General features: G+C 46.0%; 1 protein-coding gene across 1 annotated transcript in view; it reads right to left on the reverse strand.

Annotated features, from left to right (window-relative positions):
- Positions 1-23122, reverse strand: part of LOC135917236 (probable thiopurine S-methyltransferase) — a 63618-nt gene that overhangs the window by 36545 nt on the left and 3951 nt on the right. Inside the window, exon 3 of the mRNA XM_065450773.2 lies at positions 12076-12205. Within this exon, the coding sequence (XP_065306845.2) occupies positions 12076-12205 (130 nt within the window). The remainder of the gene's footprint in view (positions 1-12075; positions 12206-23122) is intronic.

Below are 23122 nucleotides of genomic sequence, written 5' to 3' on the forward strand. Positions count from 1 at the left end.
GTTTCTCAAAAGACGTGCTCAGACGCGACGAATCCCCGTCGGAAGTGTGGCTTGCTTGCCTGCACACGTTTGCAGGGCGAAAGGTTTCCTTGCTTACCTGAAACAACCCCGAAACGCGACCTGTCATCCTTGAGGTGTGCCTCGGGTTGTTCGGAACAACGCCGGTTACCCGACGACTTCGTTGGGTACAGCCTTGGCGCCTGTCTGCTGGTTGAGCGGCAAGCCGCGTCTATATAACGTGAGGTGATTCGGTGCATTACCTTCATGACATAAAACAGACTCGATGAGGAGGAAAAAATGACAGAGCACGAAAGAGTTGATTAACCTGATGAGGTCATCTTCTTTCATTCCCTTGTGTCTTTCTGCCAGGCGTCTGATTATCCTGTACGCATTATCCGTTTTAAGGGTGATTTTCGTGAGCTCCGTGTGGTTTCCACCGTTAGCGTCAAAGAAAAAGCCTAGTACCCTGATCACGTTGACCCTGGGTATATTGGTACCATTTTCTGTAAGTAGGTGTCAGGTTACTAAATTTAGGTTTGAAATTTAGTGTTAGCAAATCAGGTGTTATGGTATTCAATGAAAACTGAACAGACAGTGGAGATACAGGGCCAGGAAATACCTCAGGTAACAGAATATAAATATGTTGGTATGTCAATAAACAAAGACAATGGATATTTCGAAACACAGGAAAAAAACAATAATAGTGAAGGGGAAGAGAAATGCAGCCATAGTCAAGCACTGAGAGCTATGGGGATACAATAGGTACGAGGTCCTCCAAAATATGTGAAAAGGTGTAATGGTTCCAGGACATACTTTTGGAAAAGCGGTTCTTTGCTTTAAATCAGGGGTACAATCAACATTCGACGGGAACCAAAGGTCAGTGGGTCGCCTCGCATTGGGCGCTCACGGGAAGACTACAAATGAAGCCGCGCAGGGTGATATGGGCTGGACTAGTTTTGAAGTGAGGGAAGCTCGCAGTAAAATTGAGTATGAAGAGGGGCTGAGGAATATGGAAGAAAGTAAATGGGCTGGGAGAGTGTGCAGGTATCTGTACAGGAAAAACATTGATTCACAGTGGAGGAAAAGAACTAGGAAGCTAACCAGCAAGTATGCGGCCTGTACGGTGGGCAACACAGCAAGAAGGTCAAGCGGAAAGTCAGAGAGGCTGAAATAATCTCATGGGTGGCGGTCATGCAAAAGGAACCTGCCATGAGTAACTACTTAAAAGGAAATAACGAAATCAGGAAAGAAACAATTTATTATAACTCAAAGGGAAGCTCATTACTTTTCGAAGCGAGATCGGGATGTCTTAGAACATGCACGTATAAAGCGAGATATAAGTCGGAAGAAGAAGCATGTGCTTGCTGCAGTAAAGCTAGGGAGACTATGGAGCATGTTTTATTAGAATGTGAAGATGTCTATTCAGCGGTCGATTTAGGCGCCACTGGCCTCCTTGAAGCACTTGGGTTCAGCGAGAGCAGTGGAAAAGTAAACATGTCCGCAATAGAGATTAGTAAGAGGCGATTGGAGGATTGGTTGAAGAAAAGTAGGGAAACGATAAAAAACGGAGACGTACAAAAGCACAGTTCGAAATATGGGATCAGAAAATTTGGCTGGGGTAGTTCATAGTGTTTTTGTTTTCTTTTTTATTGTTTAACTTAGGTAGGACATTAGGCAGTATAATAGCAAGAGGTTGGTGATGCAACCCGCCGCCCCGTTCCAAAGGAGACGCTCATAACATCCATCCATCCATCCATCCATCCATCCATCCCTTGATAATTTGAAAGTACCGCCACTCTTTGAACTCTGCCGCCGCCACGCGACCTCCTGCCTCCTCCTCCCCCCTTGCACGTCCCCCCGTGGGAACCATTCTCCCCCCCCCCCGTTTTTCTGCACGATTGGTCTCCTTGCCATTGCCCCTGCAAACGAGCCCATCTTGCGTTTTGCTTGTCTTTCGTTTTTGCTACCGGCATTTTTCTCCTTAGCTCGGAGCTGGCTCGTTGCAGCGAATGTTGCGCGCTGTGATGATGATGTGTGGTGTTTTATGGCGCAAGGGCCAGGTTTGACCAAAGAGCGCCATGACATGTGGTAATGTTGACGATGTATTGTGGATGACATGCACAATGAACTCATCATGGCAGATGTGATATGGCTGTAAAAGGGCCTAAAAAACTTGCGCTGTAAATGGAGTGGAATATATAGGTGGTAAAATAATGACGGTGACTACGATGTGATGTGGTCTATGGCAATGGGTTTTGTTAAAATATGATGCAATGAAACCATAACACTGACACCAGAGTTTCAAGAGAGCCCTTGAATGCAGGGCTGTTAGTCGTGTGCTTAAAAGTTGCCTGGCCAGATGATCTTCAGGGTGTCTGTTTCGGCTAAAAACTCTAAAACTGTTTGCAGTATAAAAAGAGGTTCATCGTTAAGAAAAAATGCAGGGTGAAGGGGTAAATTCTCGCGATATGCAGCAGGGAAATACTTTTTCCTCTCTGTTTCTAATGCAGGGCACTGAATAAGAGCATGGAGGACAGTGAGATTATTGCCGCACTTAACACAAGTTGGACGATCGTCCCCAGTCAAGAGATGAGAGTGGGTTCCGTATGTGTGGCCTATCCTTAATCGGCAAAGGAGTACTTCCTTGTACCTTGCTATTTTCCCATTTATCCAGTTCCCCAGTTTTGGTTTTATCATGTGAAGCTTATTTATTGCTTGTTTATCCCATTCGCCTTGCCAATGATTCCGCAATTTACTGCGTAGAAAAGGCTTTAGGTCTGTGGCAGGGATGGGGATATTTGAATCTGCATCGCTAAAAGTTACTGACCCAGCGCTTTCGTCACCAGCTTCGTTGCCTTTTATACCTTTGTGACCAGGTACCCAGCATATCACAATCACTTGATTGCACATATATAGGGAGCACAACAGACTGTACAGCTCACTAAAAACTGAGTTTTTATATTTTCTTGGTCTAAGTAGGGCTCTGACTACGCTTAATGAGTCTGTAAATACAATAGCCCTCGCAAGTTTTGTGAGCCTAATGTTTTGAACAGCCGAGAGTATAGCGTAGGCTTCAGCTGCAAATATACTTGTGTGTGGATTAAGTGTTCCGGATACTGAAAATGAAGGTCCCAGAGCTGCGTAGGAAACACCTTTAGAGGACTTGGAAGCGTCTGTATAATATTCTATACAGGAGTACTTCTCCTGAAGTTCACGAAAATGGGATTCTATATGTGCTTCTGGTGCCCTCTTAGATATTTCTACGAAAGAGACGTCGCATTCAATGGTCTGCCATTCCCATGGTGGGAGCAGGCGAGTGGGTGTCATTAGGACATTCTCTGGGACTGAGATACCTGTTTCTTCTGCCAGTGTTGTCAAACGAAGGCTCAACGGAGGTCTAATAGCTGGGTGGTTACGAAATAATCTGGCTGTAGAATCTTCATGAATAGATGAGTGACATGGATGCTGAACATCTGATTTGACCTTGAGAGCATAGGAAAAAGTTAAATATGTCCTTTGGAGATGTAATGACCATTCATTACTCTCCACATACAGGCTTTCTACGGGACTTGTCCTAAAAGCGCCTGTAGCCAGGCGTATACCCAAGTGGTGAATGGGATCTAGCATCTTTAAAGCACTAGGCGCAGCAGAGCTGTATACTATTGCTCCATAGTCGAGGCGGGACCGTATAAGACTTTTGTATAGGCTCAAAAGGCATTTCCTATCACTTCCCCAAGATGTGCGGGACAAGAGCTTTAGTAAATTCATTGTCTTCAGACATCTCGCTCTCAGATATTTAAGGTGAGGGACAAATGTTAGTTTAGAGTTTAAGATGATTCCTAAAAATTTATGTTCGTGGCTGACAGATAGCGGTTGTCCGTTAAGATGGACAACAGAGTCAGGTAACATACCTCTCTTTTTAGAGAATAGAACGCATGTGCTTTTTTGGGGGTTTAACTTGAATCCATTCTCGTCAGCCTACTTAGATATTTTGTTTAGGCCAAGCTGTATATGTCGCTCACAGATAGAAATATTGCATGATTTAAATCCTATCTGTACGTCATCCACATACACTGAATAAAACATTGTTCGTGGTATGACGCTATAGAGGGAATCCATTTTTACGATGAAGAGCGTGCAGCTCAGTACACCACCTTGTGGCACACCTGTTTCCTGCGTAAATTGACGAGATAGTACTTTACCAACCCTCACACGGAACGTACGATTAGAGAGGTAGCTTTGAATAAGTTTCAAGAGATTGCCTCTGACACCCATACAAGCCAGATCACGAAGAATTCCAAAACGCCAGGTTGTGTCGTATGCCTTTTCCATATCTAAAAATACGGCTAATAAAAACTGCTTATGCACGAATGCATCTCGGATATTCGCCTCCATGCGGACAAGGTGATCTGTCGTACATCTACCCTCCCTAAAACTACACTGCATGGGGTCTAGTATTTTGTTGCTCTCAAGATAATGAATTAGACGTCTGTTTACAATTTTCTCAAATAGTTTGCATAGGCAGCTTGTCAGGGCTATAGGCCTGTAGCTGCAGACCGAAGTTGGATCCTTGCCCTCTTTGAGAATAGGAATGACGACTGCTTGCTTCCAGGCAGATGGAATGTAACTGGCAGAGAATATGGAATTAAAGAGTGATAGTAGTGTTTTGTGTGTTTCGGCGTGTAGGTGTTCTATCATCTCATAAACTATTCGATCACCTCCAGGAGCTGATTTATTGCAACAGTTCAATGCAGACTGAAATTCCACCATGTTAAATGGTCGGTTGTAAGGTTCATTTTTATTTCCTTTCCGGTTCAGAGGCTGTCGTTCCGCTTGTCGCTGATATCTTAGAAATGTATCTGAGTAATGGGATGAGCTGGAGATGTACTGGAAATGTGCCCCTAGCGAATCAGCTTGGTCCTCAATAGTGTCTCCTTGTGTGTTTACTAAAGGTAGAGGGTGAGTTTCACGGCCTTTTATTTTGTTGACCCTATTCCAGGCTTTCCGTTCGTCTGTATATGAACTGATGCTATTGATGTATTTTTGCCAACTTTCCCGTTTGGCCCGGCGGCGTGTTCTTCTACCTAGTGACTTTATTTTCTTGAAATTGATAAGATTTTCGGTAGTTGGGGATTGGCGAAGGTGGCTCCAAGCCTTATTTTGATTTTTACGAGCTTCTTTGCACTCCGCATTCCACCAGGGAACACGTCGCCTAGTGGGCGAACCATTTGATTCAGGGATACACAGTGACGCCGCATCAACTATAAATGCTGTCAGATATGCCACGGCGTCATCAATAGAAAGTGCAGAGATGTCTTCCCAGGTCATGCGGGTAAGTTCTTTATAACGTTTCCAGTCGGCTGACTCGACTATCCAGTGGGGGACGCATGGAGAGCATTGATCATGTTTTGTTGATTTTATGATAATTGGAAAATGGTCGCTCCCATATGGGTTTTTAAGCACGTTCCACTCTAGATACGGAACGAGTGTACCAGATGCAATGCTCAAATCGATCGATGAAAATGTTTTGTTTGCCACGCTATAGAATGTAGGCTCTTTATTATTTAGCAAACATGCACCTGTAGTGAAGAGGAGGCTTTCTACTAGGCGTCCCCTGGCATCACAACGACAACCTCCCCAAAGGGTGTTGTGTGCATTGAAATCTCCGACGACAATATAAGGTTCGACCAGTTCATTAATGAAGCTTTGGAATTCCGTTTTTGAAAGATGGCAGTTCGGAAGGATGTATACTGAGGAAACTGTTACTAGTTTATTAAACAGTATCGTACGAACTGCAACTGCCTCTAGGGGTGTTCTAAGTTGTAATTGCCGGCAAGCAACACCCTTATCTACAATTATTGCCACACCGCCAGACGAGGCATGAGCGTCGTTGCGGTCTTTTCGGTACATGGCATACTGCCGGAGAAAGTTCGTGTGTGAAGGATTAAGATGTGTTTCTTGGACACACAGCATCTTTGGATTATAGTTATTTAGCAGTTCCTTAATGTCGTCTAGGTTGTGGAGTAAACCCCTGACGTTCCATTGTATTATCTGCGTATCCATATTGTATGTGTTTTGTGCTGTGTGTCTAAGAAATATAGATTATATAAGCTCACGAGACCTTTTCAGGCCCCTTGATACGAGCTCTCTCTTTCTTCCCGGCGCGCTCGAGGGAGCTGCGCCGTTCCTTGGGCGTCTGAGACGCCGGGTTTGTGCTTGTATCCATCACCTCGTCTGAGGTGGTGGATAATGCCCGCGGGGCAGGCACTTTCGCGAGAGTGGTGGGCCGATCTGTACGAGCAGTGGCCCTCGGTACAACAGGCCCGGAGGTCTGCTGGCCCTCATTTGCGGGCGACGGAACAGCGCTGGCTGTCCCAGTCAGGGGGGCGGATGGCGTGACCGTCGTCACTCTCCGAGTGACTTGGGCGGGAGCCGAACGATGTGGTGCTGCCCCCTGGCGCGCCACATCGGTGTAAGAAGGACTGGTCTGATTGTTGGTATAGAAACGCTTGCGTGCCTCTGGGAAAGTCAGATTTAGTTTCACCTTGAGTTCTATTATTTGTTTTTCTTTTTTCCACGAAGGGCAGGATCGCGAGTAAGCAGGGTGGTCTCCTTCACAGTTGGCACAGTGGGTTGCTGAACTGCAAACGTCAGAAGTGTGTTCAATGGAGCTACACTTGGCACAAGTAGCACGCCCTCTGCAGGTTTGGGATCCGTGCCCAAAACGTTGACACTTAAAACATCGACGCGGGTTTGGAATGTATGGCCTGACACGGAGCTTGCAGTAACCGGTCTCGATTGATTCAGGGAGAATGCTGGTTCCAAAAGTCATGATTATATGCCTCGTTGGTATTTCTTTGTCATCTCGTCTTATTTTAATCCTTTGCACTTTGACAACGTTCTGTGCTTGCCATCCTTCAAGTAATTTACTTTCACTAAGTTCGAGAAGGTCATCTTCCGAGATGACCCCGCGCACTGTATTCATCGTCCTGTGTGGGCCTACTGAGACAGGAATGTCCCCAAAGGCTACAAGTTTCGAAAGTCTGTCGTATTGTGGCTTGTCGCGAACTTCAAGAAGAAGATCACCGCTTCCCATCTTTGTTACTTTGTAACCTGGGCCTATTGCTTCTGTGAGGGATTTGGCTACAAGAAAAGGTGATATCATTCGGACCGTCTTAGTTTCGTGTTGGCTGTGAACAACGTGATATTTCGGAAAGGACTCTTTTGGTTGCATAAAAAAGCTGAAAGGTTCATCGGTGCGCCCCCTCTTCAGGGAGCGATCAGGTAATAGGGGAAAAGCTTCAGCCATAAAAAATTGGAAAATTCGGCGGCGATGGTGGCCACCCACCACCGAGCCCAACAAGGGGACGCTACAAGGTCGGGAAAATGCCTGCAGACGCCAGCCATGCATCGCCGCTATAACCTAATATACGATACCCAAGGTTGGATAACTACACCAGGTTAACCCTCGCCACCTGGAAGTCTGGAAGTAAGAAGAAGCGAAGAGAAGACAGGAAAGATTGAAAGTGAGAGAGAAAGACGAAGATTGAAGAGGAGGACAGGAAAAGGTGACTGCCGATTTCCTCCAGGTGGGTCAGCCTGGAGGTGCCGTCTATGTGAAGCCGAGGCCGAAGAGGTGTGTTGCCTCCGCCGGGGGGCCTTAAAGGTCCAAACACCCAGCATCAGCTCAACCTCCAGGATCCCCTTTTCCCCAGACACGGCTAAGCCGGGCACGGCTACACGCGGGAGGGTCCAACCCTCGTGTGCTCGGGTACGTGGTGTCGCAACACACCAAACGCCTGCTCACGCAGACGCCCCTGCGGGGAATGTTGCGCGCTGTGTTTCCTATGGTGCGCTAGCGCTATGCCGTGCTGTAGCGCATGTAACTGCAGCAAGGAGCCTGAAGATGGTAATGCTGTTTTTATGATACCACAAGGAAAGCGTGAAGGCTTGTGCAAGAAGCAGTGGCTGCACGAAACTGGCAAAAAAAATTGTTCCGACAAAGAGCAGTGTTGGTTGCAAGATAAGGGGCCTTTCTTATTGCTCGTATCAAAGCATCCCCTAATGCTTCATTTTTTTGTCATTCGTACGGCCGGCTCATGAGCGTTTTGGCTGGGACAATTTGTACATTGCATAAATGTCGGGGTGTCCTTAGTATACTGAACATCCTGCTCGAACTCATCTCGCACATCATCAACTTCAATGCTCACACTGAAAGAACTCGCCTCAAAGCTGCTTTTACATCAGTTTGGCCCATTCCTACAGCTTTAAGAAGAAACCAAGCCCTTCGTCAACGTTACCTTCAGCATTCTCGCTGCAGTTATCACCATTTTTCAAAATTTTCTGCACTACTGGGACGCGCAACCGGTCCGAAATCATGCGCCTTCATCGAAAACCGCGACCCGTCCGCGGAAGCCAATAAGAAAGAGCGTGCCGTTCGCAGCGCGCACCGCTGACGCGTGAGGAGAATTGAGGAGGAAAGTGCTGCGAGGGGTGGGGGTGGGGATGGCGGAGTGTCGCTACTTTCAAATTACCAAGTGGCTTTCGTTCCGACGCACCAGTTTGGCAAAGCGGTTCTTTGGCAGGTATGCCACCCACCTGTGTGCGTCATGAATGGTATGTTTTCCTTCACTTTGTTACTATTTTCCCCTTTTGCAGGATGGGCAGCACCGCCAGTATGTGGCGTGCTCCCCGTTACAGTTGACGCGCTGTGGGGCGTTCTCGCAATTGTGAGATTGTTGTTCTTTGGCACTTGTACTACATTTAGCACGTCTTGCGACTTCGGCAGTTCTATCAACTGTGGGTAAATTTTTAGCAGTTAAAGCATCAAAGAGTATTGGGCGCGACGCCCTGACCCGGATCTTTATGTACCATGTCTCAATGGTTTCAGGCAGCATACTTGGTCCGAAAGATAGAATTAAGCGCTTTGTTTCGATCTCTTTGCTATGACGCCTCATATTATATCTCTTGGCATTCATCACATTGTGATCACTCTATTAGTTCAGCCTCAGTCAGCTCCATAAGGTCAGCTTGGGAAACGACTCCATGGATGATGTTCACAGCGCGGTACGGGGGCACTGTCCCTAGGAGATCCTCGAATGACATTATATTAAACAATTTTTCGTGTTGCTGCATCTTGTCGCGGAGTTCTAGAAGGAGATCAGCGCTTGCCAACTTGGAGACTATAACCAGGACCAAAAGCCTCAGTCCGTGTTTTTACAACCAGAAAAGGTGAGATCACTCTTGCTGCACTTTCTGTTTTCCCTGAATGCATAACATGAGATCGTGGAAAATTGTCATTATGTCGGCCAGAAAATTTGAAAACTTCTGTGCTCGTTCGTTTAGGAGGGCGATCCAAGAGTGGGGGGAATGAACCTGTTATATATACAGGTGAAGTTTTGGCAGTAACGCGAGCTACTCACCACGGAGCCCAACAAAGGCACCCTGCAGGACCTGGAAAGGACAGGTCCTGCATACGCCAGCTGTACAACACTACTATTACAATATATGGTATACCCAAGGTAAGCTACCTACACAGGGTTGACCTTTGCTGCCTGAAAAATTGGCAGCACAAGGTAGACAGGAGAGATGAAAAGTTAGAGAGAAAGAAGAAGATTCGGGAGGTGTACAGGATGAGGCAACAATCGTTTTCCTCCAGGTTGGTCAGTCTGGAGGTGCCGTCTACGTGAAGCCCAGGGCAAACGTCTGTGTTGCATCCGACGAGGGGTCTTAAAGGCCCAAATACCCGGCATCGGCTCAACCCTCAGGATCCCCTTTTCACCGTGGGCGGCTGAGCCGCGCACAGTTAGGCAAGCAAGGGTTCGGCCCCCATGTGATCGGGTACATGGTGTCACAAGACACCAAACGATTGCTCATCCAGAAGCCCCTGCTGGGTAGATACGAAACCTGTTCTGAAATTTAGGAGCAACCTGTATTGTCAGTTGACTTAGAATCGTAAGCGAGATTAAAGCTCTACATAATAAAACTTAACAAAAGTTGAGGTTCACTCAACTCAACTCAATATAAATCCATTAGAAGAAAAAGTAAGCTATGGCTGTGTAAAATGTTTGATTTGTGAATCGATTATCTAAACAAATTAGTAAGCAACATTTGGGCTTCAGCTGCTTAATCTTATTTGACTAGTCCGCTTAACCGGCAATTGATATGAATGATACGGAAACAACCAACTGCCCAGCTGTGAAGGCGCTGGTCTTCCAGTATGCTGGAATTAGAGGAGGTTGCAGCAGGTTTATTTGGATCATTTTGACAAATACTACAAAGATAGGGACACAGTGTGAAGCTTTCTCGATCATTCCTTGGCAACTGTCAAATTGTTTAACACTGTCGTACAACACTTACCAAATTATTTTTCGCTAGTGTAGTTCTAATGGAAACTCCGTCTAGACTCGAAATTTATACAGAAGTATTTTACTTCTTTATCATAATGAAGTTTATTTGCTACATAATGTTGTTCCTGCTTCGTCCCAATTGAGCACTCGTGATATTTCCTTCCTTAGTTGTTCGAGATTGAACTATCAATGGCACAACCTTTCTTACTTTTTTGTAAGCGTGATTTATTCTTCAAATAACTGACGACAAATAAAATAATGTAATGTCTTTCTATTCGAGTTAGCCACAGGAATTTATTCCAAATTAGCCAGCGATTGGTAATGCCGAAAACTGGTTACCGGTGATAATCGGACACTTCGGCAGAAAGACCAATAGAAAAAGTGGCGTCTTCGAATATCTGCTCTTAATCCGAATCATTCAACAATGCTAGATTTCAACAAAAATTCTTCAAGCGATTACGAGCAAGAAGGAACGTTGGTGCTTATAGTCACCGATCTCTGAGAGATACCGTGGAGTAGGTGCTTTACGGTTCGGCTACTTTAATCTGCAGCGGACCAGCCTCTTCATACTCTCTAGTCGGACGCACCTTTTCTTTAACGTAGTAGTTCTGCGGAAACCCGCAAGGAGGAGAGAAGTTCTTAATTAAGGGGAAAATGAGACGTCCGCCCAATCGTAGCAACTGCTACAAAGGAAATCCATACGGATCCCTGGAAAGAAATGCCTCGCAGTTGAAAAAAAATTCGTCCTCATCTGAGACACGAACCCGGGGCCACTGCATTTCCGGGGCAGCCACCCTGCCATGAGCTAATCAGGCGGCCAGAAGATAGCAGCGCGAAGTCGAATTTGTCAACAACTCGAAGGAAAGGCAAGAGTTTGACGTAATAGTTCTGCGGAAACCCGCAACGTGGAGATAACTACTTAATTAAGGGAAGAATGAGACATCCACCCAATTGTAGTACCTGCTGCAAAGGAAACACATACGGGTTCCTCGAAAGAAAAGCCTCCAGAATCGTAGTTAAGTTACTTTTGTAGCAGTTGCTACGATTCGGTGGATGTCTGATTTTTCCCTTCATTAAAAAGGTTTTCTTTAACGTCAACCCAACAGATATAATTGAGTGGTCATACTTGCCTCGTTCGTCAGTAGAAGCCGCAAAATTGTCGTGACGTTCGGTTGTGGATTAAATTGTGTGCTTTAAGGATTATCACTGGCCTTTTAACAATTAGGCCCTAAAGTTATCTTTTGCCAGCAACGTTTCTTAGAGTAAAGAAACGCACGATATGAGACTTCAAACATTTTTGAAATGTTCTTGCTCGATTTTGAGATTTAGTTATGCGTACACCTTTGCTTCAAAGTAAATCCTACACAGCCGCTATCTCCAGCAGTGCCCGATGGTTTTCCACTGGCACAGTTGGGACTCGCCACCTGTTCTTCGATAGCAATAATTACCTTGCATAGCACACACTGCTATCAATAAAAGCAGAGAAATGTCCATGACACGGAAGGTGTCCTTTTAAATTTATATCTGTAGCAAAAATTTCTTTACCTTAAAAAGCTGAAAGCGTATTGAGAGCTTCTAGGGCACACAGGTTTAAACGTAAAAAAGAACTTGCCTGCCGGAAAAAATATCGCTGTCGCCTCGAACATTTACGCGAGACAGCTGTAGTGCATGGCTCAACAAGGAAAGCAAAATAACTACGAAAAAGCGCATCCCTGCGCGTGCATACCTGAAAGACCTTGCAGCCGATGACGGTGCAGATTGACTCTTGGAGTTCAAGGCCGTTCTCAGCGAAATACTCCCTCACGCAATCTTCGATGAACTCCACTCCAACAACGCTGTGGCCCAGGTCGAGGAACCTGCGCATGTGGTGGTGGCCACTTTGAGAAGAAATAGCAGCGAGGGTACACCTTCCGCACATACAGGTAACCGAGACGTTGGTTCCCTGTATGGGCTCTGCAAGATGTATGGGTTCTGGAACGGGTTCTGCAAGATGGAGGTGCCGCTTCGTCGGAAGAACATATCTTGAGTTAATTGGCTAATCGTAGTTAAGGTTCTGAGCGATGAACGCGAAAGGAAGAAGACAGGAGGGAAACCACGTAACACGTTCCTAAATGAGGTGTTGATTGGCTGTAACATTCCAGTGTTCACATGCGCGATTGCTTGTGGTAGTTTAGCATCTACGTGTGCCAATCACCTATGTTATACCCTGCAAGCGAGGCCTAAGTGCGCACACAGTTTGAGACATCGCTGCTATGTTCTTCTCACCCTGTAATCCAATAAATCCGCATGAGAGGTTATCGGAAATAGGGGAGATGAAGAAGAGCCCCTTTCGCGTGCATATGGTTTCAGCAGCTGGCAATAAGCGCAAGAATTGGCTAATAGAATATGCGCCACACGTCTGCCATCATTCCCGCCACTGAATGTGCCCTCGAGTCCTGGTGCCCCTGTGTCATTGCAGGAAGGTGTGGCACCGGCTTAGCTGCTAACTTCAGAGCGAAGAATCCAGACAATGGCAAGAGGAACACAATGAAGATGAGCGCCCATTTGCAATAAAAATACTCTCTAAAGCAATGGGTAGAGGGGCAATAACGCCTGCCTGAGCTGAAAGATTTTCTCTTTTTTTTTTGCCCCACATATGAGCACACCTCCCACCTTGAGTAGAACCGGGTTCGCCGCAGCATATTGTTTCGAAAATAAATGTTTGCTCCTACTCCTCCTCCCCCATAGTAAGTGGCTGCCACATTAACATGTGCGGCAGGCACTTAAACGTGGGGTAAGATGACGGCAATGGCTCTCGCCTCTCAACGACAAGTCGCCAAGGATAAAATGCATTGCCTGTAGAGCGAGGCGAAATCATACAAATGCCACATGTTCTGATGAACGCTGCACTGGCAGGTGTTGTTGCTCTAGAAAGGCAGCCAATGTTTACAAACCTCTTTTCAAGTGTCATTCGAGCCACACAACATTCATAAAAACATGTCCCGCGTGTTTACAGGGGAGCGCCGTGTCCGGCCACTGCGTAAGTGGCTTATGTTTAGGCCTGCCGTAGATTTTTGTAGCCAGGTGGGAACAGAAGCTAGACAGTCTGTCCTTGCAAACGTTAGCCAAGCTGCTGAATGAAAAACAAACATTTGAAAAGAAAGACGCAAAGTACAAATAATATAGCTATTGTGTTCGGCCGCCACACCGTATGCTTTAAGACCGTATCTTTCCCCGTGTTCGTGAAATATTGTTTTTCGTTTAGCAGCTTGGCTAATGTAAGCTGCGATACCGTATATATGTCATCGCCTGATATGACGGCATGAAGGCTGCTACCTTCGGGCCCAAACAGGTAGCCGTCTCTCATCCATTAGCCGCTTTCACGAGACGTAAACCTAGCTTCGTTCGAAAAAAATTAAATATTCATATTATTGCGATCAGCATTCTTCGGGTCTTTCGCGCGCTTTCCGAAATGTTTTTATCTCCGTAACTGTTTTCTCGTCAACTTGCGCCACTGGATAGCCCACGGTGTAATGTGTCTAGCATCAGGCTGCTGTGCTGAGGGAGGCGTGTTCGAAATGAACCATTGGGCGAACTAGGGTCGATAACTACATGGCGCTGTGCATGTTCCGCTCTTCAGTTAACCTGTTTGATGCCAAGTTGGGTCACTGGGTATTTGCTGCATGTCAGTGAGCCTCTCTTACGCTGGGTCACTGGGTATGTGCCGATTTATATCAACGCGATTAATATTCTTTGCCTACTGCAGCCGTTTCTATCTAGTCGTTTTTATGGCAGCTTTCTTACATAGTGGGTCAACCTCTCAATTCGTGAAGATCGCCAAGCGATGAGGAGTGGTAAGAGTGTAGTTTAAATTCGGCGGAGGACAGTGGTCTGCGCTCTCGTGAGGTTGCTGTGTTGCTAGAGCAAACTAAAGCCACATCCTCTGGGAATGCGAGGGCCTTCCCCCACGCAAATAGCTTATGCCAGCTCCTTCAGAAACGACATTGGAAACCCTAATACGGTCCCCTGAAGAAAATGTACAAAAAGTAATCATTTCCGGGCGAAAGAGGTCACCGCAAACAAGCGGCCATCTACAGAGCTCTCAACTTTCTATTGAACAAAGTCGCTTCCTTCTCCTCATCTATCTATCTATCTATCTATCTATCTATCTATCTATCTATCTATCTATCTATCTATCTATCTATCTATCTATCTATCTATCTATCTATCTATCTATCTATCTATCTATCTATCTATCTATCTATCTATCTATCTATCTATCTATCTGTCTGTCTGTCTGTCTGTCTGTCTGTCTGTCTGTCTGTCTGTCTGTCTGTCTATCTATCTATCTGTCTATCTGTCTGTCTGTCTGTCTGTCTGTCTGTCTGTCTGTCTGTCTGTCTGTCTGTCTGTCTGTCTGTCTGTCTGTCTGTCGAGCCTCTTACGCCGACCCAGTAGTGCAAGCTGTCTGCCTACTCGGGCCACTAGGTACGTGGTCGTGACGTCGTCGCGATCGTTTCACTGTCGTCATTCCAGCTTCGTGATATCACTATAATTCTTCCATCATCGTCACGCCTTCTACCCCCACCCAGTAACCCGAGTAGTCTAATAGCTCGGGTCACTAGGCTCGTGGGTGTGATGCCGTCGTGGTCACTGTATCATCGTCATTCAAGCTTTGTCTTCCTACTCTCGTGATGCCATGCTCCTCACACCATCGCCGTCATACAGTCGTCATGTATTCGTTGTCACACGGCCATCGTGATGCCGTAATGGTTCTTTAGTCGTCGTCTTTGCAGCTTCGTGAGCTGACTCTCGCCATGCCGTCGTCGTCATGCCTTCTACTCCAACGCAGTGTCGTAAGTTGTCTAATATTTTGGGTCACTCGCTATGTGCTCGTGATGATGATGTCGTCGTGGTCGTTGAACCGCCGCCATTCCAAGTTTCTTGCCCGACAATCGCCATGCTGCCATCGTCCCCTCATCGTCGTCATACATCCGTCGTGCAGTCCTTACATCGCCACCGTGGGCATTGTATTGCCGTCATTATAGCTTCGTCATCATAATATCGTATTGTCATCGTCGTCGTGCCATTAGCGTCACACAGTCGTCGCCATACCACTGCCGTTATGCCATCGTTATCGCACTGTCCTTCAACCATGGTCACCCATTCAGTAATGCACGCCATTCGTAATATCGACGCCAATATTCCTTCGTCATTCTATTGCAATCGTACTGCTGTCATTCAAACGTGATTATGCTGCCGTTTCATCGTCCTCCGACAGTCAAAATCATGCGTCCGTTGCCATACAATCATGGTCATGCCGCCGTGCTCATGCAATCGTCGTCATACGGGCTTCATGATGAAGCCGTTGTCACGACACTTCCAACATACGCTGGTCGTCATCCCATTGTCCTTATACCGTTGTCATCCCATCGTTGTCATTGCATCGTGATGCATTCGTTATAATACATTCGTGGTGATGCGGTCGCAGTCGTTCCATTGTCGTCATTGTGTCGTCGTCATACAGCTGTCATGCATTCGTTCTCATATATTCATAGAGGTAGCGTCATGGTCGCTCACATGTCCATTTCATTGTCGTCATACGGAGTTCAACTTCAGATCCTCGTCATGCAGTCGTTGTCTCCGTGTCGCTTCAGTGTCGCTCCCATTCTCATCGTACTGTCATCATCATAGCACCTTCGGTGATCCATCGACGCCTTTCCTTGTTCGTTATTCTATCGTAGCAATGCTCTCGTCATTCAATCGTGCTCATGCCACTGTCGTCATAGTGTCATCGTCAGACAGTGGTTATCATGAATCTGTTGTCATGCCGTTGTGGTCGTGCAATGGTCGTCATTCCAGCTTCGCCATCCGGATTCGTTATAGCGTCGTCATCCCGCTATCGTCGTTATATAATCACCATCCTGATTTAAATAAGGACATCTCATCGTCATCATAGCGTCGTCGTTACACCGCATTTGTCGTTCCATCGATGCCATTCCTTCTCCATCATTCCATCGACGTCATTGCATCAGCGACATATAGGCGCGTTCATGCCGCCATACTCATTGGCGACATTGGCAAGCAAGTGTCATAGGAAAGTCTAACGATATCGGAGCATGTCGCATATAGCCGAAGTAACGAAAGTCTCAGAATGATCGCTACCACGCTGAAAACGTGGCTTCAGGAATACTGTGTGTTGCTAAGTTTCTTAATTGCTAATCGCATTACCGTCGAGAGTCATCGTGAGATGAATTCTGCCCTAGCATTTATCCTTAAGTTTGCGCAGTTGCATCCAACGTTTGGTGCGTACAACTTATATATGCATGTATAATTGGTTCTGCTCAATGAAATCTAAAACCCGCCGTGGTTGCTCAGTGGCTATGGTGTTGGGCTGCTGAGCACGAGGTCGCGGGATCGAATCCCGGCCACAGCGGCCGCATTTCGATGGGGGCGAAATGCGAAAACACCCGTGTACTTAGATTTAGGTGCACGTTAAAGAACCCCAGGTGGTCGAAATTTCCGGAGTCCTCCACTACGGCGTGCCTCATAATAAGAAAGTGGTTTTGGCACGTAAAACGCCAAATATTATTATTATTAATGAAATCTAACAAGAATCTATGGTGCGGACATAATCTACAGATGGTACTCAGATGGGCGGTTTGGGTGTAGCCCCACTTTGGACATGTAGTGGTGCCTCGTTTCTAGAAGAGGTGCGGTAGATCCGCGAGCGCAGCTGGGTGGGGGCAGGAGGGAAGGCAGGCCTATGGTGCGGAACCCATACACAGGTTCCAGCTGGTGTCAATGCGGCGCCCACAGGTATCATTCTTGACGCAACCTTCTCGAGGCGTGACAGACCAGGCAATAGGTCTGATTCACATGAAATTATCAGTGCTTGTATCAAGTCGCAGGATTTCCCTTTTTGGTGACCATGTTAACGCGGCGTGTTGCGGGAAGAGCGGCAATGAAAGTATCGTGGAGTTTGGGGACTCGCTGCGTGTGAATGGATTTTTTCGTAGTCACACTTGTATATCTCAAGAGCGGCAATGGAAGATACATTTGTTTATAACGTACATTTAAGTACATCTACACATATGTACATATACTCAATTACTTGTAATCAATTGCATGTTTTCGTAATGTTGTAAGGTATAGATTGCTTTGTTCACTCGGAAACGCTCTTCGTAATTGTAATATTTCTTTCAGTAACCAATTAAATTAACCAGTCGCTTTATTTACGATGCGAGCTGTAACAGGCGACGCATCTTTGAGAACCTGAATGTGGCGAAAACAACAGAACGCCCGTGATCATGAGAGGGAGCAGCCTCAAAAATGTGCATGTTCAGAAAGGTAAAACCGCGGGCCCTGTATTTGTTTTCTCACTGAACCGCTGCTGGTATTTTTTGATATCGAAGGCTTCTTAGGACGTTAATCTCACGAAACCACGTACGCAAGATATATTTTAGTTTTTCATTGGCTTAAACGGGAGCTTCTTCTGCAAGTCCCAGCAACAACGAAGCGGACCCGGATGGCGAGTAATCACAATCTGATGCGGAATATTCGTATACCTTAAGATACCGCTCTACCCCTCAGCGCTCCATCTAGTAGGTGGCTAAGATCCTGTCTTTCCCTCTATTTTCGCTCCTCAAGCGAGTTTTTAGTGCCGCTGCTGATGGCTTCCATACGAAAAGGAGCGACGGTGACCGACGAATTTTTTTAAGGAACCAATTGTTAGCGCAGTTGTTTACCTAGGTCAATTATTCACAGAGAACCCTGACAATGAGAAGGAAATTCGCAGAAGAATAAAAATTGGTTGAAGCACATACGGCAGACATTGTCAGCTCCTGACTGGACGCTTACCATCGTCATTGAAATAAAAGGTGTAAAATCAGTGGATTTTACCGGTGATGACATATGGGGCGGAAACTTGGAGACTGGCAAAGAGGCTTGAGAATAAGTTAAGGACCACGCAAAGAGCGATGAAACGAATACTAGACATAACGTTAAGAGAAAGCAAGAGAGCGCTTTGGATCAGAGAGCAAACAGCTATAGCGGATATTCTAATTGACATAAAGAGAAAGAAACGGGGCTGGGCAAGTTCTGTCATGCGCAGGTTAGTTTTTTAATGAACTTTCTTGACGCCAACTTAGGTCATTAGGTATGTGTCACTGAGTTTGTACCGCTCTTCAATGACAAAAAAAGTGCTTTAAGATTTAACCGGTACTGGACGCAGTCTAATCCGCGTAATATATATTCGGACAATGTCTCAATATGCAGGGTGTTCAAAATTAGGCTTTATGGTTTTCTTAAAATTAGGCACTGGGGGGCGCGCGAAGACCACCTGTGAACATAAGGTATATCGCCTGGGGGACACAAAGTTAGATGATAACTATCGCTGTCATAGCCTAGTTAACTAAAATTGAATAATTAAATTTCTGCTGACTGCAGTAAGTGGGTGTGTTTATATTGAAAAGTTAGAGACAGTCGTGCTTCTATACAGTATAAGTTGGAAGAATTGTTTTGGCGTGTCTATGCTCCGAGATATCCGACTCCAAACCGGTGGACGATTAGGGTTACAGCATGGCTGCCAAGACAAGGGAAGCGCAGTCGAGGACGGCAGAAGACTAGGTGGGGCGATGAAGTGAGGAAATTCGCGGGCCCCAGTTGGTATCGGTTGGCAAAACATAGGGGTAACTGGAGATCACAGGGGGTGGCCTTCGTCCTGCAGTGGACATAAAATGCGGTGATGATGATGTTAGCACAAATATTTAAACAAGGTATGAAGGCCTGCGGATGACACACTCAATAGGCCAGGTCAGTTCCTTGTGTTTACTGTGTGTATGTAGAATAATAAAAGTTCGGAGCACAGTTTCGCAGAAGTACTCGAGTACTTTTGAGTAATTCCTCAATAACTCTCGTGCGGCAGTAATGTTAAGTGTAATCATTTACATTGTTGAATGAAGTAATTGTAATTGTAATCAGTTACTCTTTTCTGTAACGTGTACAAGTCTCGTACTGATGAAGATGAACGCGGTACCGAAACAATTCAAACCTTGTGCGCCAACCTGGACCCTCCACCACGCACTGTTTCGGCGAAAGGAGATCCGATATTTAATTAACTTCCTTGACGCCAACTTGGGTCATCAGGTATGTGCCACTGAGTTTGTGCCGCTCTTCAATGACAAAAAAAGTGCTGTCAGATTTAGCTGGTACTGGACGGAGTCTAATCCGCGTAATATATATTCAGACATTGTTTTCTCGATATACAGGGTGTTCAAAATTAAGCATTAACGTTTTCTTAAAATTAGGCGAGGGGGGGGGGGGGAGGGCACGTGAAAACCACCTGTGAAAAATAAGTCATGTGACCAGAGGGACACAAAGTGACACGATAATTATCGCTGTAAGCAGCTGAATGAACTAAAATTGAATAATTAACTTTCTGTTAACAGTAGTAAGTGGGAGTTCGTATTGAAAATTAGACGGAGTCTTGTTTGTACACATGGTAAGCTGGAAGAATTCTTTTAGCGTATGTGTGCTTCGATATATCCGACTCCAAATTTTAATTGTCGTTCGCATGATTGCGCATGCAAGAGAGTTAGGTTACCGTTGTCGTAACACGCGACCGCGCAGCCTGTAACGATGGTGGCAGCTGCCATGCCGAGATAATGGCGCGAACGGAGAAGCTGAAGGGCAGTGCGCATGCGTAATGGTGACTAGACGAGTGGACATGGTTCTTGCCTGGGCTGCGCAAATAAAGTGACTGCTCATTTCCAATTAAGTATTGTAAGTTTTATTGAAATCAATGACAACTGCTCGGCTCACCGCGCTGTCATATCTTTATTTCGCCAGCTGAGAGGGGAAGAACAGTTATCACCTTTGCCTCTGCCTCCGCCTCGTTGTCAGATTAAACGTCGTACGCAACAGCCGCGTCACATCAGGGAGGAGCTTTGCGCCGATCCTGGTTCTCTCACATGCGTAATCATGCGAACGACAATTAAAATTTAGAGTCAGATATCTTGGAGCACAGACACGCTAGAAAAATTCTTCCAACCGATACTGTCGAACACAACTGGCTCTGACTTTTCAATACAAACATATCGACTTACTGCAGTCAACAAACACTTAATTATTCAATTTTAGCTATTTGGGCTGCTCACAGCGATAATTATCATCTCATTATGTGTCCCCCTGGCCACATAATTTATATGCACAGGTGGTTGTCGCGTACCTCCCTGCGCCTAACTTTAAGAAAACTATAAAGCTTAGTTTCGAACACCCGGTATACATTGACACAAGCTCCACTGACAGACTTCGCGGAGAAAGGTGGCGTCGTGTGTCCAGAGGTCGTATTCAACAGCAAATTCAACAGGAAGTCACACGGATAGTCAATAAATATAAATGCCTCGGCGTATACATAAATGAAGGAAAGACTTATCAACCATCCACCAAGATAATCTGAAAATAAAGGGGAAGTGGAATGCAGCAATAGAGAGTTTTAGAATTGGGGGCGCAAGGCTCTGGGCCCCCAAGCCGCGTTGCGTCGGTTGCTCTTGGGTTTATGTGAGCAGCAGAGTTTGAGGATTGGGTCGAACGCAGACAGCGTTGGGTTGAGCGCTCGGGGCGCCGCAGTGTGGAAAATAGAAAGGTGCTTGAAAGAAAGAAAAAATGAACCTCTTTTGTTACAAGTGAAAACAAACAGAATGCATTTTTGAGCAAAAAGAACGAACAATAAAATGTAAGAAACTGTGTTAGTACCAGTTAGCATTACGAATTAAGTGTGCAATTCTAAGCCAAGCAAAGCCAACCGAAGCCAAGTGCTCTTAGTTGGTGTTTTCTTGTGACGCGCTGCGAAAATCTGCGAGTTCACCCGTGTGAAATGGCGAAAATCAGTTGAAGTAAATAAAGTTTGCTCTGCGACCATCTGCTGTACGCCATCGCTGTCACCCGCGAGGGCGGCCCAAGACGGCTTGGGGGCCCACGCTAGTTTTCGATTCTTGGGTCTTGGGTTAACGCGAACGCAAGAACGCAAGACTGGCTTGGGTTCTGCGCATGCGCACTTGTCGCGCGCAATTTTCTTGGGTCCCCAAGCCGCTTGGGGCCCCAATTCTAAAACTCTCTAATAACGATGCACGGAATACTTTGGGGAATGTGGAAAGGAGTAATGGTGCCCGCGGTAACGGTCGAAAATGGCATTCTATGCTTGTAATCAGAGTCATTGAAAGGGTTTGAAGTTAACCAAAGATCGGTAGGTAAGTTTACTTTGGAAGCCCACGCTAAAACCACAAACGAGACAATCCACGGTGACATGGGCTTGGCCTCTTTTGTAGTACGAGAACCGCGGAGCAAAATTAATGTTGAAGAAAGGCTAAGGAATATGTATCAAAATAAATGGTGGGCTAAAGTGCACAAGTATCTGCAGCTGAAAAATGTGGACAAGAAATGGAGGAAGAAGTCTGGAAAGTTCGCAACAAAGTACAGGTTACTTGAAATTGTGAAGAAACAACAAGGAGTAATCAAAAAGAGAGAGAAACAGACAGCGAATTGCATGCGAAGAATGCAAGCAAAAACGACCATGGAGATTTACAACAACGAGAAGATAGAAATTAGAATGGAAAATCTGTACGACAACACAAAGAGCGGTGCCTTGCTATTTGAGGCTCTAGCGGATGGCCTGAGGACAAAAACGTACCGGAACAAATATTCGCATCAAGATGAGGCATGCGTATGAAGATGCGAAAATCCCAAGACCACTAAGCACATCCTAGTGGGATGCGCAGAGATTCCCCCAGTGGGACCAGCAGGGAGCGTACGCCTTCCAGAAGCGCTTGTATTTAACCTGCGCACAAGCATAACCCAATCAGCAGTCTAGATATGCAAGAGACATTTAGAGTATTGGTTGAAAAAGAAAGCAGAAAGGCATTGACAGGACCGGATCTGCGACAGACATGGGTAACGGTACACTTTAGAGAGAGAGAAGGTCTGAGGACGAGAAAGAAGAATCAGGAGATGTATAGAAAAATGCTGGGATGAAAACCATGTATAGCATGCCTGGTGAACTCAAGCAGGCTAGGTGACTATTTGTCACCGCCCCGTTCCAAACGGGATGCCAATAAATCAGCAGCAGCAGCAGCATTCCGAGAGCGCGAGAAGCGAGCCCGGTGACATACACGCCTCATACACGACGAGTTTCGGCGGAGGCAATGCACTGTGTTTGTCGATACATTGGTTCAAGGTTAATCGCATTAACGTCTACATTAAACGTAAAATGAGTTCTTGTTGTTGTTGTTGTAGAGCTCACTCATTTATGGCTCACTGATGGCGGCGGAACGCCAAAGTGAGAGAGCAGCTGCTCTGCACCAATTCCATGAAACGTATTCCGGCGTTACATGCGCAAAACGAAACTCGGGAGCCTTGAGGTGACCGAAATTTGTGCTTTCAGACCCCGAATTTCCTGCGACGAATGTTCACCGGCTCATTCCATCAAGCTGCCCATATACCTATAATCATAGTCACCTGCAGGATATTCCACTCGCTCAGTGCAGAGAGGCGAATCTGTTTCCGCTGCACACATATTGACAGCGCTGCCAAAAGTGAACGCACGGACAAAGAACGAAAGGAAATGGACGAGACGGGCGTCGCTAGTTGCCCGCCTCTCTGTTTTGAAAGCTATTTCCGCCAGTCATTTTATACACACCACATGCGTCTGAATTCTTTCTCACATGAATTTGTACTGGATGCAACACCTACATAGAATATATTACGCATTCGTGACGGTGTAGAATTAGATTGTGGCA

Source organism: Dermacentor albipictus, chromosome 7 (genome assembly GCF_038994185.2).
Source record: "Dermacentor albipictus isolate Rhodes 1998 colony chromosome 7, USDA_Dalb.pri_finalv2, whole genome shotgun sequence".
Taxonomy (NCBI): Eukaryota; Metazoa; Arthropoda; class Arachnida; order Ixodida; family Ixodidae; genus Dermacentor; species Dermacentor albipictus.